At 32.6% G+C, this 16,247-nt stretch overlaps 1 protein-coding gene across 4 annotated transcripts in view; it reads right to left on the bottom strand.

Annotated features, from left to right (window-relative positions):
• The window catches only part of ZCCHC7 (zinc finger CCHC-type containing 7), a 279,596-nt gene that overhangs the window by 19,106 nt on the left and 244,243 nt on the right, over positions 1 to 16,247 (bottom strand). For all 4 annotated transcript variants that reach the window (NM_001046100.2, XM_059889030.1, XM_059889029.1 and 1 more), the window contains 1 exon segment: positions 14,752 to 14,787. In NM_001046100.2, the coding sequence (NP_001039565.1) occupies positions 14,752 to 14,787 (36 nt within the window).

Here is a 16,247-nt window from a genome sequence, read left to right as displayed (position 1 = left end):
CCAGATAAGCATGGTTAATTAAGCTCCTTTGCCTCCTTCAAGTCTTGGCTCAGATGTTATTTTCTTAGTAAGGTCCTCCTGACCACCCTATTTAACACTGCTAGCTCCCTGCAATTGGTGTTCCCTATCCTGTTTCACTTTTTTTTTTTTAAACTCCAAGGTACTCACTACATCTGACACCTGTACTGTTTACTTATTTGGTTTGCCTATCCCCTAACTTGCAGGGATGTTGTCTGTTTTTTTGTTCAGTGTTGTACCCTCACTCCTGGAATAGGCCTAGGTGTATAGTAGGAGTTCACTAAGTATTAATAAATTGATAATCAGATAATGCATATATACGGAGAAGGCAATGGCACCCCACTCCAGTACTCTTGCCTGGAAAATCCCATGGATGGAGGAGCCTGGTAGGCTGCAGTCCATGGGGTCGCAAAGAATCGGACAAGACTGACGACTTCACTTTCACTTTTCACTTTCAGGCGTTGGAGAAGGAAATGGCAACCCACTCCAGTGTTCTTGCCTGGAGAATCCCAGGGAGGGGGAGACTGGTGGGCTGCCCTCTGGGGTCGCACAGATTCGGACACGACTGAAGCGACTTAGCAGCAGCAGCAGCAATGCATATATAAAGTGCAAGGACCATGTAAGTATCCAATACATTTTAGTTATTTTTAATAGTCTGGATACTTTGGGAAATAACATTAATTTTTTTGTGTCATTAAGGGAGAACTCATAAAATTATGCTTTGATATATTAAAAAGGCTGAAAAAATTAATACAGCTTCGTAAGTTCTCATACTTCACCTTGAGGGTGAGTGATGTACTCTGGCAGAACCAGGAAGGAATTAGTAATACAAAGAGAATAGGAATCAGTCATAGTACCAGGAACAGAGAGATCCTTCTAATCATGATTTTGAAACCATGTTTAATGTTGACACTTATTTTATTTTGAAAGTAATCTCATTCAAAAAGTTTCATATTTAGTCCCACTGTTCATTTATGCCCCGGATGAAGTGCAAACACTGAATGTTCATTCATCTGAATAATATCACTAGTTAAAAACTTCCATTATTATAATAAAAATAGCAACAGTATTTATATCGTGCTATGGAAATTCAAACTTTCGCAATAATTAATTAGTAAATGACATGACAAATGCTATCTGCTGCTATCATGTACTAGGACTTAATAGGAATGAAATCAGCCTAGATCTTACCTAATTAGAGAACATTTCTGTATTAGAAAATACAGTACTGAAAACTCAATAATGATTTCCAGTGGACAAGTTTTCATACTATGACCTAACAAAAATCTTACAGCTCTTTAAAGTGTTAGAAATAGAAATCTGTGACTCAATACTTCTGCCTTGGAGCATGTCTTTATTTTTAATTAACGGTAAAGGTCCAATTTAAAGCAGAATGTGTCAACTGATTAGCTCTAAGTTCAAAGTTCTGTCATACATGTCTGTACTGCAGACAAAAAGTTAAATGCAAGGGAATGAATGTAGTTTTCTAGAACTTTTTTTAAAGTTAAAAGATTTACCTAAAGACTGACCCACTGGATAACCAAATGAACTATTTATGAAAGCAGTTTTGTTTGTTTTTGTTTTTTGGTTACAGACATTTAAATAATCTTTATTTGTAGGGTGATATCTTGGAGATTACTTTACCATCAATATATAGAAGTAATAACCTGGTAGATAGCATTACCTATGAAAGGTCCATCCCATCTGCTATTCTTGCTAAAAGCTTTTCATGCACCAGTAAACTCAGTAAATATCAGAAGATAAAGCGTAAGCCTACCACGCCACGGATTTACTCCTAATGTCTCCTCAAAGTGCAGCCCGATGCAACGATTACAAATGATTTTCTTCTAATGTCATTTTACATAACCCTTTTTTCTGCATGAGTAGTTAGTGCGGAATGAATGAATGAATGCCATTAAAACAGTTAATCATTATCTGGGACACTGGCCTTACTCCCTTCACTACCAGGAATCTCCATGACAAAGGCCAAGAGATCAAAACGCCAGAGCTGCCTCAGTGTCCTATTTCTAACAGTAATTTTTTATGCAAATGAACCTGCTGGGGATCTCCCTCTGTGACCTTGGGCTGCCCTTATCTAGACTGACTTTGATCCAATGAGGGCTTGTATCTAGTTGAAGCTCATTACTATATAGGATCTGCAATCAATTTCATTAATTAAAGGGAATTTTCTACTCCTGTGAATGCAAAATAGACTTATTTTTATAATCATACATATGCTTAAAGATTAGACTATGTTTTTATTAATATAATTTGTTATATGAATATAGATTAAAAAGCAAATACATTAAGTGCTTGAAGTTAAATGTATTCATGACCAAATGTAACACTGAGTAAAGCACTGAGCTTAGCTTCAGTCCTCCTGAACATCTGTATACACATCTCTCAAATCAATTATGCTTTTCATGCTTGAGAACTACCTTATTCTTTCAAAAATATTTCCAATTAATTTATTCTTTTAATAAACAGCTCAAGCCTCCTTCCTATATTCATGTATTTTAAAATATCCAACCCAAGTAATCAAATAGGATTTGTCAAGAAAATGTTCCAACAATCCAAAACCTTGCCCACATAGTCAAAGTCCACTAGTTGAAGTGACCTAATGTCATGAATTTCACATTTGGACAGAACAAAAATTTGAATTTAAAACATACTTCTCCAATGTAAATATATTATTTTTACTACCAACTCTAGAATCAGATATAGTATTCTAAGTATTTTATTTAGTTTTATGAAAAGTCATCAGGGAAAGAATGGATGCCTTCCCTTTCCTTTGGTGTTGTTCACAAAATAAATGCCAACAGAAAAGTAACTGGTACATATTCAAGGAAAATCACAGCTGGTGCCTAAAAGAATCAAAGAAAGAAACTTTAAAGTTGGGCAAATAGTTTTGCAGTGAACTGAACCAAAGCTGGGTCTGTGAAAAGGCAAAAATGCTTATCCTATAAAGGCTAGTATCTTGTTCTCCGTTTTCAGTGGTTTTCTGGAGTGGGCCCTCACACCTAGCAACCTGAACTCCAGGCCTACTCCACCCACGGTTTGAACAAAACCTTCCATTTCTGACAAATATTCATTGTATTACTTCCCTGTGAGAGATTTGGGAACAAAGTCTCATTTTAAAACAAAGCTTCCGAAGATTTTTAAGCTTTGTTTTTCCTCAGTGAAAAAAAAAGAATTCAATTGTATTCCAGCAGACATTGCCATTAATTTCCCTTATATCCTAAAAATTCCATTAAAAGCATCATATATAATGACATACCTGTATTTTCTATGTGTTAAAAAAACTATGTCATGTACCCAACAGACTCCCAATCCATCGAGTAATTCCTTAATTAGGCAGATTTTTGAAACATGTATTATGTACACAACAGACCGTAACGTCTCCTTTGGAGCATTTTCTAGTCTATCGGGTGATTACATCATTAAGCCACACATGCTACGTAGAAAAAATCCTTATGAAAATTCATGAAAAAATGTACAGCACATCATTAGCATGCAGCAGACGTGTATGCTTTTGATATTTTCTCTGTTAAAAAAAAACTACATGAAGTAATTAGTCCAGGTCATGAAAACATGAGAAAGGTACCAGACACTGGTAAAAAAGAAAATTGCAAAAAAAAAAAAAATTGCATCTCTCATGGTTAAGCGGAGAGTAATAGAGCAATTTGCTTTATTGGAAGATGAATTCTAAAACAGTGTTCATTTGAACTGCAGCAAATAAAGTATGTTGCTTTATTCTGATTTGAAATTTGATTTGAAATTTCCTATGTACACATAACTTCCTCCCTACCCCTCTTTTGGACACTCTTAAGTTTTATAAGCCAATGGGTTGAAGGCTGCAAATAACCAGTGTGGCAAGACCATTAAGTATTCAAGTCCTTGAAGTACTGTATGTTTGTATACTTATATCTTTATTTTATGTAGCCTACAGTGTAAGGGATTACATGACTGTATCTTTTTCAAGTCAAAACTACACTACAGTAATAAGGATAGAGGTAAACAGTTGGTATAACTCCCAACCAGATAATATATTCACAATGTTAAGTGTTAGGCAAAATCTAACAGACAATATATTTGAAGACTAAAATGAATTAAGCATAAGTTTTATAAGGAGCTATTAAATTGATTAATTTATGGTTTTTCCTTTTGTAAATGACATTCTAACCCTACTTGACCTCCCCCCCAAAAAACCAACAACAAAAAAGAAAACCTCAGTAAGCAGAGAACAATGAACATATGCAAGACAGTAAGGATCACATTAATTTACCCTCTGAATGCTCCAAATCTTCATGGCTTAAAAAGCATCCCAATTTTCTCCAAAGGTAGTGGCATTTATTCACTGGGCCATAGCTAATTTTACATGGAATGCAAAAATGTTAGTTTAAGTTTAATTTACCACCCTATTTAAATATTTCCAATGTAGCTCTCAAACTGCAGAGCTATCCCTCCGTCTATTTTAATTTTAAAGTAAGTTAGCAAAGGCTTCTTTCTTAATCCCCAGAGACTACCTACATAGTGACACAAACGCACAAATTTATGACAGCAACATAAATGCTCTTCTGAAGTAATGTGCAACATTAAGTGAAAATCGTTTCCTGGAAAGATATTATAGGTATCTATATTTTATTTGCCATCTTAAACATATCTGGGTCTTTATGGCCTTATTTTAAAAATGTATTTCCTTTTTATATTTCCTGGTGCAAATGGACTGCATAAATAAGCAATGTGCTATGAGGCTTCAGACCAGCCGATAAAACCTTTCAATTTTCATGCCAGCTTCTTCTTTTGTAATTCAAATCCGCCTGGAAACTGGCAGCTCTGAAAACTGAAACAAGCACTGCCACAAATACCTTGTAATGCTATCGACCTTGTCTGCCCATGCAGTGAGAAAGGGGGATGCGTATGTGTCTGCAGCCATCCAGATAACACAACTCATTTTTTTGGGGGGGTGGGGGGTGGGGTGGGGTGGGGATAACAGAAGCCAGCCCCAGACTGTGCACCAAAAGCAGTCATTACCAGTCGTGCTGGAGAATAAGTCTCTTCAAAATACACAGTGCATTTAAAAACCATATATGAGGCTGAGCCACTGCTGTCATTACCAATTTTAATTTAGCTCCTTCAGTTTGCCAGCCAGATAAACTCTTTAGTGCTGTTTTTTAATCTATTTGCCACATTTTATGTTTAAGATTATAGTAATATGGACAGGAGAAGGAATCACTTTTAGCGGAAATAAAGAAATAGATCCGCTTATCGGCGCCCATCAGAAAGTTCATTAATCAGCTAGGCTTTGTGCCCTCTAAATTGAAAGGTTAAATAATCCTCTCAGGAATATTTCTCAGCCCCTCCGCCAATTGTCCGGAGAGGAGCTGCCATTCATAGCACTCGGGATCGGTGACAGGGTATCTTACCACTGTTTGGACCCCAAACAATGATGGACAAATGGCCTGGTTTACAAAGAACCTTTTAGTACACGGATGGAAAAGGACCACAAGCTTTGATGAAGGGTGGAGGGATGAGGAGGGCGTGGAGACAGGATGTGGGGGGAAGGGAAAGAGAAGAACACATACATGTGTGAAGCCATTGATATTTTATGTGAATGTTTACTGGGGTAGACTATAAAACACAGAAACCACATTAATATACATCTTACAACCACATGCAGTGCTTAACATATTCAAATCTGCCTATATATTTTGCATATAATTGCACATAAACTATCCCACTGAAAAACTGTAGAATAATAGAACCATAGCTTTATTATATTTATTAGCTAATACACAGGGGATCCAAATAAGCCCCGAGATTCTCATTTTTGTCATAACTTCACATGACTTACAACACATACTTCTTCCCCTGCTGATAGCCCACCCATGCTTATCCTACTGAAATACTCTTAGCCACCAGCCACAAAGGTAGAGAATTCCACAGCAGTAAGTACCTGCTTAAAGGGGGGGAAGTAATGCTTTTACAATATGCTCCATCTTAGCTCCTGCTTGTCCTAAAATAAAGAATATGGAATAGGAATGCTCTTTGAAAGACTATCAATCACATCCATTGAGGAAGTGTTTAATTTTTTGTTGTCCTTTCTGCTGGACCTAGATGAGAATATGGGTGGGAGTCTTCAGAACAACTGATCAAGCTCTTATAACTCAATGTTTTGTGAAATCAGGCTGGTTTCTGGCATCAGTTATATGAAGGCACAGGAAACAGTTTTACCTGAAGGGCAAAAAATTGATATGCTATTTTGCTTCATTTTTTTAATCTGATAAACATAAACTCTCTAGCTTTGGTGGAAAGTATTATAATTGCTTATAAGAGATAACTATATTCAGATGACACTGAAGTTACCACTTAAGAATTATACATTTATTAACAATGTGCTTTTTTCAAAATGATATCATTTTATCTTTGTAATGGTACACATTCTATATCATCATTTTCACTAAGAGAGGGAGTAAATATGTTTGTGATCTACTTTTAAAAAGTCTTTATAATGATTTTTAGGCAAATCAAATTAAGAAAATAACTTGTTTGCTATATTTAATTAAAAGTTACCTATATTTCTAGAAAGAAGATGAGCATAAATAACTAGAAAATGAAAACTGAAGTAAATAATTTTAAGAAAAGACACTGCTTATGGGGATTTCATTTCAACAGCTCTAAGGAGGAAACATTTTTAGGAGACAGACATGAAAAGGGTCATTATGGATCTCATCTTAGGCAAATAGAAGACTTTAAAATACATAATCTGAGTTTGGGATACTAGTCCAGTGTTTTATCTCTACAGGAGTGAGTCATCTGTGGGATGGCTGTACTGGAGCTCACAGAGTGTTAAACATAGGCTGTGTGTTAGGTACTGTGCCAAGTACTTTACATTTATTATTTCACAGCATACTTACAACAACCCTAGAAGGCTTTATACCCATTTTTCAGATGAAGAAACTGAGGATCTCAAAAGGGAAATATTTTAACTAGGTTTGCACAGCTAGTAAATGAAAGTTATAATTTAAACCACAGTCTGATCCCAAAGCTGGCATTCTTTCCTCCATATTATGATTAAAACATTTCCTAGTAATTTCCTCAGAAATAAGCCTGCCCTTTCACCCCAATTTTACAGCACATTTTTCTAAAGACTTTAATATGTGAGAAGGAATATGATATAAAGACAAATAAATGAAATGTGAGTGATTTAAGAAGGAGGGAATTAAGATTTTATTGTATAAATATAGTTAAGGAACAATCCAAAATTTAGTTCCCTTAACTGAAAAGAAATGTGGGATAATCCACAAATACATGTAAAGGAAAAATACTTATGTAAAACTGGTATTTATAGACATCCATATACTACAAAATTATAAAGGTGACCTTAAAATCTATTTAAGAGTTAATTCTGTATGAGTTTTGGAAAAGAGGAATTAAAATACTGGGATAGCTTTATTAACAATTGATTTATACAATGAATCCTTTTTACAAAGCTAATATGGATTTCTGAACATTCTTAGTGAATAATTCTTATTTTTCAAATGTGATCTAGTAGTGTATTGGTATACCAATTAAGGGGGAGATCTATTTTAATTCAAAAGATATTTAAAAAATATTTTTGTTCAACTGTCCTCTAAACATGTAGCATTTTTCTTCATTTAATAGTTTAGATATTTCTAAAAAACCAGAGTTGTTGGTCTTGGAGGACCAATGCTGAACTCAAAACAGCTAGAAGAAAATATCTGCAAATGTACAAAAATGTAACTCTCATGACTTTCTGGTATCTGGGGATCAAATGGCAAATGAATTCCAAGTCTAAAATCTGGGTTTATCAGCAATTCATTAACTTATAGTAATTTAAGAGATTTTGCTTTTAAAATATGAAACTTAATTCAACCTAAGTTTACAACTGTATTTTATATCATAACAGAAAATATAACACTAATTGAGAGAGATTATTCATGTCAATAAGTCAAGGGGTTCTTTCAGGAGCCTTTTCCTGAAGATTAGTCAAATGACTGAACGAAACCTTTAAAGGTTATAGTTGATGATGATTGTGAATAATCAATTCCTATATACTTAAGACCTGTTAGGAATTACTGTAATCTACCATGTCATTCACACGCACAACTACTAAAAGGAATGCTTACTACAAATATCACTGGTCCAGTATACTTTTATTCTTGCATTGAAATGTCCAGAGAAGATCATGACAAGCTCAATCACCTGGAATATATTTAAGGAATGCATGAACCACGTGTTCAAAGCACATATGAATAACAATCACTCGAATATGCTAAAATTGTCCTACCTAATAATTCTATACTCTTAACGTGTATTTAACCTGACAAAAAATAAGCATTCAACATTTCAGATTTTTAAATTCTAATTTATTATACAGCTAGGTATTATTGTGCAGTATTAAACTTCATGAATCTTGAAAATTCTCAGGCTCTCTGCTTACATTAACTTTTGTCATATTTGGAACAATATTTCAAAGTGTAGAGCTTCAAAGGAAAACACAATGTAGTTTTCTTTGGGATTATATGAATGATGAATGTTTTTTAAGGAGAAGAAAGAAAATATTTTTAAAATGTTGTACATGCTAAAATTATAAATACTTAGAAATTGAGATTTAATTGTAACAAAATTTAAGTATCAAGAAGAAATTGCCCCTATAACGACTAACTATAATTCCTTTCTAAGTATAAAGGTGAACACACTATGGAAAAGAAAAAAAGAGTAGCAAAAAGCCCAAATGTAATTTTCCATGTTTCTATAATCTTTAGGAGAAACATTTATTAACAGGTAAGAAAATATAAACCGCAACAGGTATTTCTTTAAAATTCTAAAATGGAAGTAAAATTTGAAGCCCATATAGTAAATATATGTCTTATATGTAATAGACTTTGCTCCCAGCCACTAAGGGGCATACAAACAGCACAGGAATTTTTTTTGTCAGTTGAAGAAAGGAAGTTTATAATAGAGCTTAAGATTCAATTAGTTTATTATTAGCAACATGCACTACCTAAAAAAACCAGAAATCACAATAATGGGTGATTAGGACATTAAAGATACTTAGAAAATGACAAAAACACAGCTGTTTCCTGGACAAAATATTTATAAAGAATCTTTTCTAGATTGTGTGAATGCTGCATACTTCTCATTTCTTCTGAAACATTTAAATCTACATTAGAATATTTTCATAAAGCACTTGATATTATTTAAATATATTAAAACAACTACTCAAAATATGCCATATTGATTCCCCATTTAAAACAAACTAATTTTTGCATTAAATACTGGAAATCAAGTAAGTTGGGCATTCTCACTGAAGGAGATGACACCTCAATATTCCTTCGACAAAATAAAAATATGAAGGCTCTCTCATGTGCTTTAATAAATAGAAATAAACTATATTCAAATCTAAATAATTTATGCTATTCAAATTCAAAAATAAGTTTGTGTATATACAATGTCTAGAGGTCTGAGGAAACACTGTGAGAGTAAAAATAACATATGCATTTATAATTCACAACATTCACCTTTTTCCCCCTTCCTATTACAGAAGCTTTCGAAAATTGCTTTTTGATGATTTGGCAAATTGTATTTATTTTTAAATGAATCTCATTTATTGAGATTGATAATTCCAGGTTTCATTTGCTTTGAAATTGCATTTTCCAATTGCTTCCAATGATAAGTTCTAGCAAATGTGGTCCAACATGCTAGTGAAAAAAATCAGTTGACCTACTCTTTAAATGTAGTATTTATCTTTTATACTAAATTCAAAACATGGTTAGATTGCACTAAAAAATTATTAGCAAAATGGTGACACTAAATTCTTTAAGAACAAGGTGAGTGTTTTAAGTAAATATTAAAGTACTCACATAAATTTTCCATTTGAAAAAAATCTTTAAAAATTTTGGTCACTGTATAAATATATTTTCTATCTCTGCTATCAAAATGGAATATTAGAAAATAAGTCATCAATGCTTATTCAGAAAACTCTTTTTATTCAGACACCAAAGTAACCTGAAACAGAGAGCAGCATGATTTATTTTCTAGTACTACTACGGAAAGATGGCCCTGAGGTACTACAAAACAGTCATGTACAATCTGAATCCTCAGAGCATAGTACATTCACATTTATGGTAGTGTTCTAGTATTAAGGGCATTTTAATAAAAACTAAAACTCTGAAAAATTTTACAGAGATGTAATATCTTAATAACAACACTTAACCATAGTGATTCAAGACACAGAGGAAAAAGCCCTACAATTTACACAAGAGTATTTCCAGTTCTTAAGGAAGCTGGCAAAGTGAACTGAAAGACCAAAATAAGGGCCTCCAAAATGAATTTATAAAGTCTTAGTTTGTGATAATTTGTATGCCAGTCTTCAAAAAAAAAGTATGAAGAAAAAGGTGACTTAAATAATTCTAAAATAGAGTGAGGCTGAGTTCTCACTCTGTTTGGAAGTATCTGACATTTTAAAACACAGTATGTAACCAGTTCTATTTCCATAGACACACATACATGGAAGAAAAATCAAAGTCCTAGCACTTGATATCCGCTGTGTGGATGGGGTTCTTGTGGGTTTTGCAGTTCTGTTTATGTAGCCAAGAAGCTCTCATTAGGAGATTTAGGATTCCCAATATATAGTCAATGAAGAGAGAGAAAGAGAAAAAGAGGGAAAGATTTTTGTCCATGAAAAGAAAAGGTTTTGGCTTGAGGCTGACTTTTTGAAGCTCTTTTAACTCTTCATTTTTTTTCACATTTTAAGTTAATTAAAATATATTCCATTTTAATATGAGCCAGGTAGAAAACTGTCACCCACCCTAACTGATATCACAATTCCAGGATAAATGCCTTTGTATAGCTGTTGCCTCATAATGAAATTCCACTTTCTTGGTCCTTCCTTCTGGACTATAAAACACAGTTCTAAAGTTAAATTTGAATCTGTTGGCATTTAGGGTTGCCTATTCAATGTATGGCAGAGAATGTTTTAGAGAGTAACATTCAAACTCCCATTTCCATACTGTGAAAATCCAAAGAACGCATTTCTAAATTGATGTTTTCAAGTAAGGAGAGAAAACTAAGTGGCAAGATGAAATGATATCGTTAGTGATGGTCCATAAGATACACTCTGGCATTCAATTAGTTCAGGTAAGACTACTATTAATTACTAGTAAATGCAGGTCACAAGCCTTTCCTAAACTAGAAAGGAAGACAGGGAAGCTATTCCTTTCTGTTCATGTCCCTGAGAGCAAGTATTCTGCTTTTTGAGTTCTAGGTATTTCAAACATTTTATATAAAGAAACACTCAAAACCTGATTCTTTCAAAAAGGTCACATTTGCTTCCTGTTTAAACTTTTAGTTAAAATAAAAGGTAGTAGGTTGTAACACATTTTAACAATGCACACAAAGAAATCCAAGCACAAAATTAAACATAAAAGATGTATTGTCCTTTTTGGTTCTTAATACATCTGCCCCCCAAATAGCAAACTCCTGGTTACTTTTTAAAGTAAGTAGATTAAAAACAAGATTAACAAAATGTCTAAAACATGTCAAATTATAGCCTCTACTAGTTAAAAATTCTGTTGGTTGTAAAACTCTGTTGGTGGCCATTTTGGCCTGGGATTTTTAATATAAATGAGACTAGAAATGACAGGGGATGGGGGAAGGGACTTTCCTTCTTGAATAGTTAAAGAGGGAAATTTTTTAAATCTAGAATGAGTTATCTGAAAGATGAAAAAGAATATTCAAAGTTAGGCTTTACCAAAATCTGAAAATATTACAGAAATTAAAATACAAGAACAGTGCTATATTATTGAAGATTTAAAAAACTTTCTAAACATTTTTTGAAGGAGGTAAATACACAAACTATTCAGAAAAATTATTTAAATGCTAAATAAAAATCATATATTATTCTTTTTCCCATGCAGATCTACAAATTGACAATCTAAAGTCATTAAATTATATGATATAATTTTATAGCCACTAAATAAATATATAAAGAAAAATGACATGGCCAAACATTTGCTATAACATGGATATATATAAATATATGTAGTGCCAGAGTTTTATTAGGATGCACCCTTTAGGATGATGGTCTTTTTTCTTTATTAGTATAGTGAGTCTAGTCAAGTCTGGTTAAAAAGCTATTATTCAGATATAAGTTATAAAGGAGACTTTATTTGACCTCTCATGAAATTACTGAAAACAGTGAATACTTCTTTAATTTTCTTATTTCAGAATGTTTTAAGGAATTTCTGATTTGATTTCACAGGCTCATTTAAACCAGTCAACTCTACCATCTTTCCTGTGTGTTTGAGAAATAAAACTATGTTTAACCTACAGATTTTTTTTTTTTAAAGAAAGTGATTCCTGGATAGATCTTAAATTGTAGTAGTTAAACTTTAGATTGTGTAAATGTCCTTCTATCCTCACTGACTGGCACTCAGATAAATGCAATCAAAAGCTTCTCAAATGTAAACATTTCTAAACCAGATATACAAATCCACTTCTTCCTTCAAAAAAGAAAGCATAGTTCATTCTGAATAAGAAATGGGCATATTTTGGTTAGTAAAAGAAATTAATCAATGATTATGTGTAGAAATATCCAATTTTAAGAAGATTAGTTTAAATGACTATACAATAGCAGTTCTAACCTGGGCTTCATTAGTTGGTCACTGCCCTGATTGATGCCACATTCATGTGTGAGGGCTACCATGAGTCAATAGATGGCAGTCCATCGCCTAGTAAAAGAGCTGAAGATGACTAAAATCATCATGTATCTTGCTTTTATTCAAGATTAAATATTGCTTAATTGCACACATTAGGATATTGCCTATATGCATAATTAGTTTAGCTGGATTGATGTACACGATTATAAATATACTTGTTTTGCATTTATGCTTGCACAGGAAACTAACACTTAATTACTTATTATTTGAAACTTGATAATTTAGAATTGTGATAGTTATTTCAATATTATTTTGAAAAATTAATCATGATCCCAGATTTAAGACAAACTTTTCAAAATGATTTTGTTAAACCTACAGATAGAATAGACTGTAATTTCTCCAAAGGCAAATTCCTTTTGTTTTTACTTTTTCCTAACTATTCCTTTTATAATTTATGTTTTTCAAAAGCTACAATATTAAACAAACCTTAAAATATCTGTTATACCAAACATTGATTTTTATCCTTCTATGATAGTTATACAAAAAAAAATACAGGTGCAAATAATGAAAAGAATAGTTTTAAAATGGTATTTCCTACACTTCAAGTTTTCATGATTGGAATTCTCTAACTTACAGGAAAACAGAAAATTAATGCAATGTCATATACATTAGGCTATTACTTAATAAAAATGCTGATGAAAAACTTGCTATACAGTTCCAAAGAGTGAAAAGTATAATACATGACTCGATTCCAGTTAAGTTTAGGCTAAGAATTTCACCATAGTGTGTTAGGATAAAAAAAACTGCTACCTATACACAAACATAATGTATTCATATGCATTATATCTGTAACAATATGTGTAATGTGTGTGTATGTGTGTGTGTGTGTGCTCACTCACATGTGTGTGTATTTATTTATTTTTGAGTAGGGGATAACACTAAAGAATTTTAACAAAACCCAATTTGGGATCGAGGATAGTAGAGGAATTACAGCTTTCTACCAAGAATCTTTGAACAAAGTAAACAGTGACAACAGAATGTGAAAACAAACCACCTGCTGTACTTCTGGGGCTTGTAACAGGCACACTGATAGTCTGAGTCGACTTATTGGTTTGTTTTTACTTCTTAAGGGGAGAGCAGAAAGAAGACATGCTTTGTAAAAACTTTACCGTTTCTATTTTACTATGTTCTCCTACAAACAAAAAACTTTTTTCATTAAGTTAAACTTTAAAGAACTGCTTTTAAATATACTGCATAACTGTATAAGTACAAGAGTAATTTTTATTGTTGTTTCTTGCTCAGCACAACATATTTAATATATTAAAAGAAATGACTAGTGGGTCTATGGTGAATTACTGAAATTATTTAAGCTAAATATTAAAAATAAACTGACTCATATTATTGAGCTTTAGTCAATTTGATTCCTCAGCAGACTATGTTTTCTGCTTCTACTTGGCCTAAAATCATAGTAAAAGGAAACCAAAGAATTAAATAATTTGAATGGTATAAAGAAGATATTTATACATTTTGAGTAAGTCAAGAAGGGCTTAAGGATATGACAGCTGAATTGTTCTATGTGAAAGATACATTAAGTTTTTTCTAGCTTCACTAAAACATAATGTGTAAAGCTTTCAGTAAAGCCAGAAAAATTATAATGGAACATAGTGTGGATAGTATGCTTGTGGACTATAGATAATACAACATTTTAAAGACACTGGATTGCTGAATTACTACTGTTCTTTTTTGCTCCTAGCATACTTTTCCCCTTTAATGAATGTTATCTAGGAAAACTGAGAAATACCATGACGTAATCATTAAATGATGTGAGTAATAAAAAACAATGAAAATCTTTCAAGAACTGGAAAATAAAGGACAGAGTAGTGGGCAGGGGAGAAGAGAAAAAGTATATTATTGCTTTCTCAGTGCAAAAATGCTTCAGATTTTTATTATCTTCCAGTAGAAGATGCTTGTCTATATTTTATGGTCAACAGTTCAGAGAAGGGTAAATAGGCTAGGTCTTGGGGAAAATAAAAAAGGTGTTTCTACTCACCGTTAGGTGATACTGCCTCCAGATTTCTGGGCAAGCCTGGAAAATAAAAATATTGATCAGCTGCGAGCATGAAACAAGGTACTTTACAGCCTGTTGGTTTTGGCATAACCCAGCATCCACCGGTGTCGGTCACAGGAAAATAAGAAGCTTAACAGAAAGGGTCTGCATTTCAGCTTCAAAAACCTGGCTAGACAGTTTAATTGAATTTTACACTGGTTTAACACACTCCCTGCCATTGTCAGAAAGCCAGTAACAAAGTTTTCTCTCTCTTTTTTTCTTTTCAGGTTAGAAGTTTTGGGCACTAAGATGTGATTAAGAGCCATAACTCAGTTAAACTGATAAATGAACAGCAGTGTTCAAAAATCAATAAGACTCACCAAGTACACCTTTTAAAAGAACATTTTGAACCCTGGTAGTATGATAGAAAATAATTTAATAGCAACTACTTTTAAGAAGACTTCACTGTAGTTATAAATTTCTGATGTTTTACCTAATCATTTGCTATACTCTATGAAATACATAAAAAAGAACTAAAAAAGCAAAACAAAAGACAGCTTTAAGAATCTTGACTTTTCCCATAAAAGTCAAGTCTTCTCCACTGTTACATTTATAGAGATATAACTTTAAAAACCCAATAAAACCACAATAATTTTGTAAAAGAATGATTTACTGAAGCCAGAATAGGTAACAACAAAACCAAAACAAGCAAAAGCAACAGCAACAAAAACCAGTTAGGAGATACTTCCTTATGGACACACATATAAATCTTTCCTTATGCTTAAATTGTGACTCTGTTAAAGAGACACATTTTCTAAGTTCTTCATGAATAGTTGATCAGTTTATTATTGTCTCAGAAAAAGAACTGTTGAAGACAAAAAATATTTTTAATAATAACTATAAGACAGCAATGATTTTAACAAATTAAACTACCAAGCTAAGTAAATGGCAATCCTTAAAGTGGATGTGAGTTTATAGCTTTTGTTTAAAAATGCATATATACACACATATATATACACACACAAACATATACATACACATATGCATACGTAAAATCAAGAGCGAGTTATATCTTTTTTAAACCTTTATAATCTTTGAAACAATTCTTTACTTAATTTGTCATTCCTCTTTATTTTTCAGGGTAGTGATAAAAGTAACAAAGATGATTCATACAATCTAAAATATTACGGGCATGGTAATAACTCAGAAAATAACTTTTGAATGGCAAAATCTCTGATTATACCATTATTAATGATAAAAGTACGTATGTTCCAACCATGCTAAAAATTTTATCCATTATATATCTTAAGCTTAACTATCCAATGGAATTTTCTAAAGAAAGGTGTGCAAATTAGACTACTTAGTGGCCAAATTTCCAATTTAAATGTCATATTCATGTAAACTAAGGTGTCTAACTAAAAAAAGCCACTTATATACAGTAATCTCTGGATGAACAACACTGATCAAAAGCAAACTATTATTAGAAAGTAAAAAGTAGC

This window comes from Bos taurus, chromosome 8 (genome assembly GCF_002263795.3).
Source record: "Bos taurus isolate L1 Dominette 01449 registration number 42190680 breed Hereford chromosome 8, ARS-UCD2.0, whole genome shotgun sequence".
Taxonomy (NCBI): domain Eukaryota; kingdom Metazoa; phylum Chordata; class Mammalia; order Artiodactyla; family Bovidae; genus Bos; species Bos taurus.
This window is presented reverse-complemented; position numbering and strand designations above follow the sequence as displayed.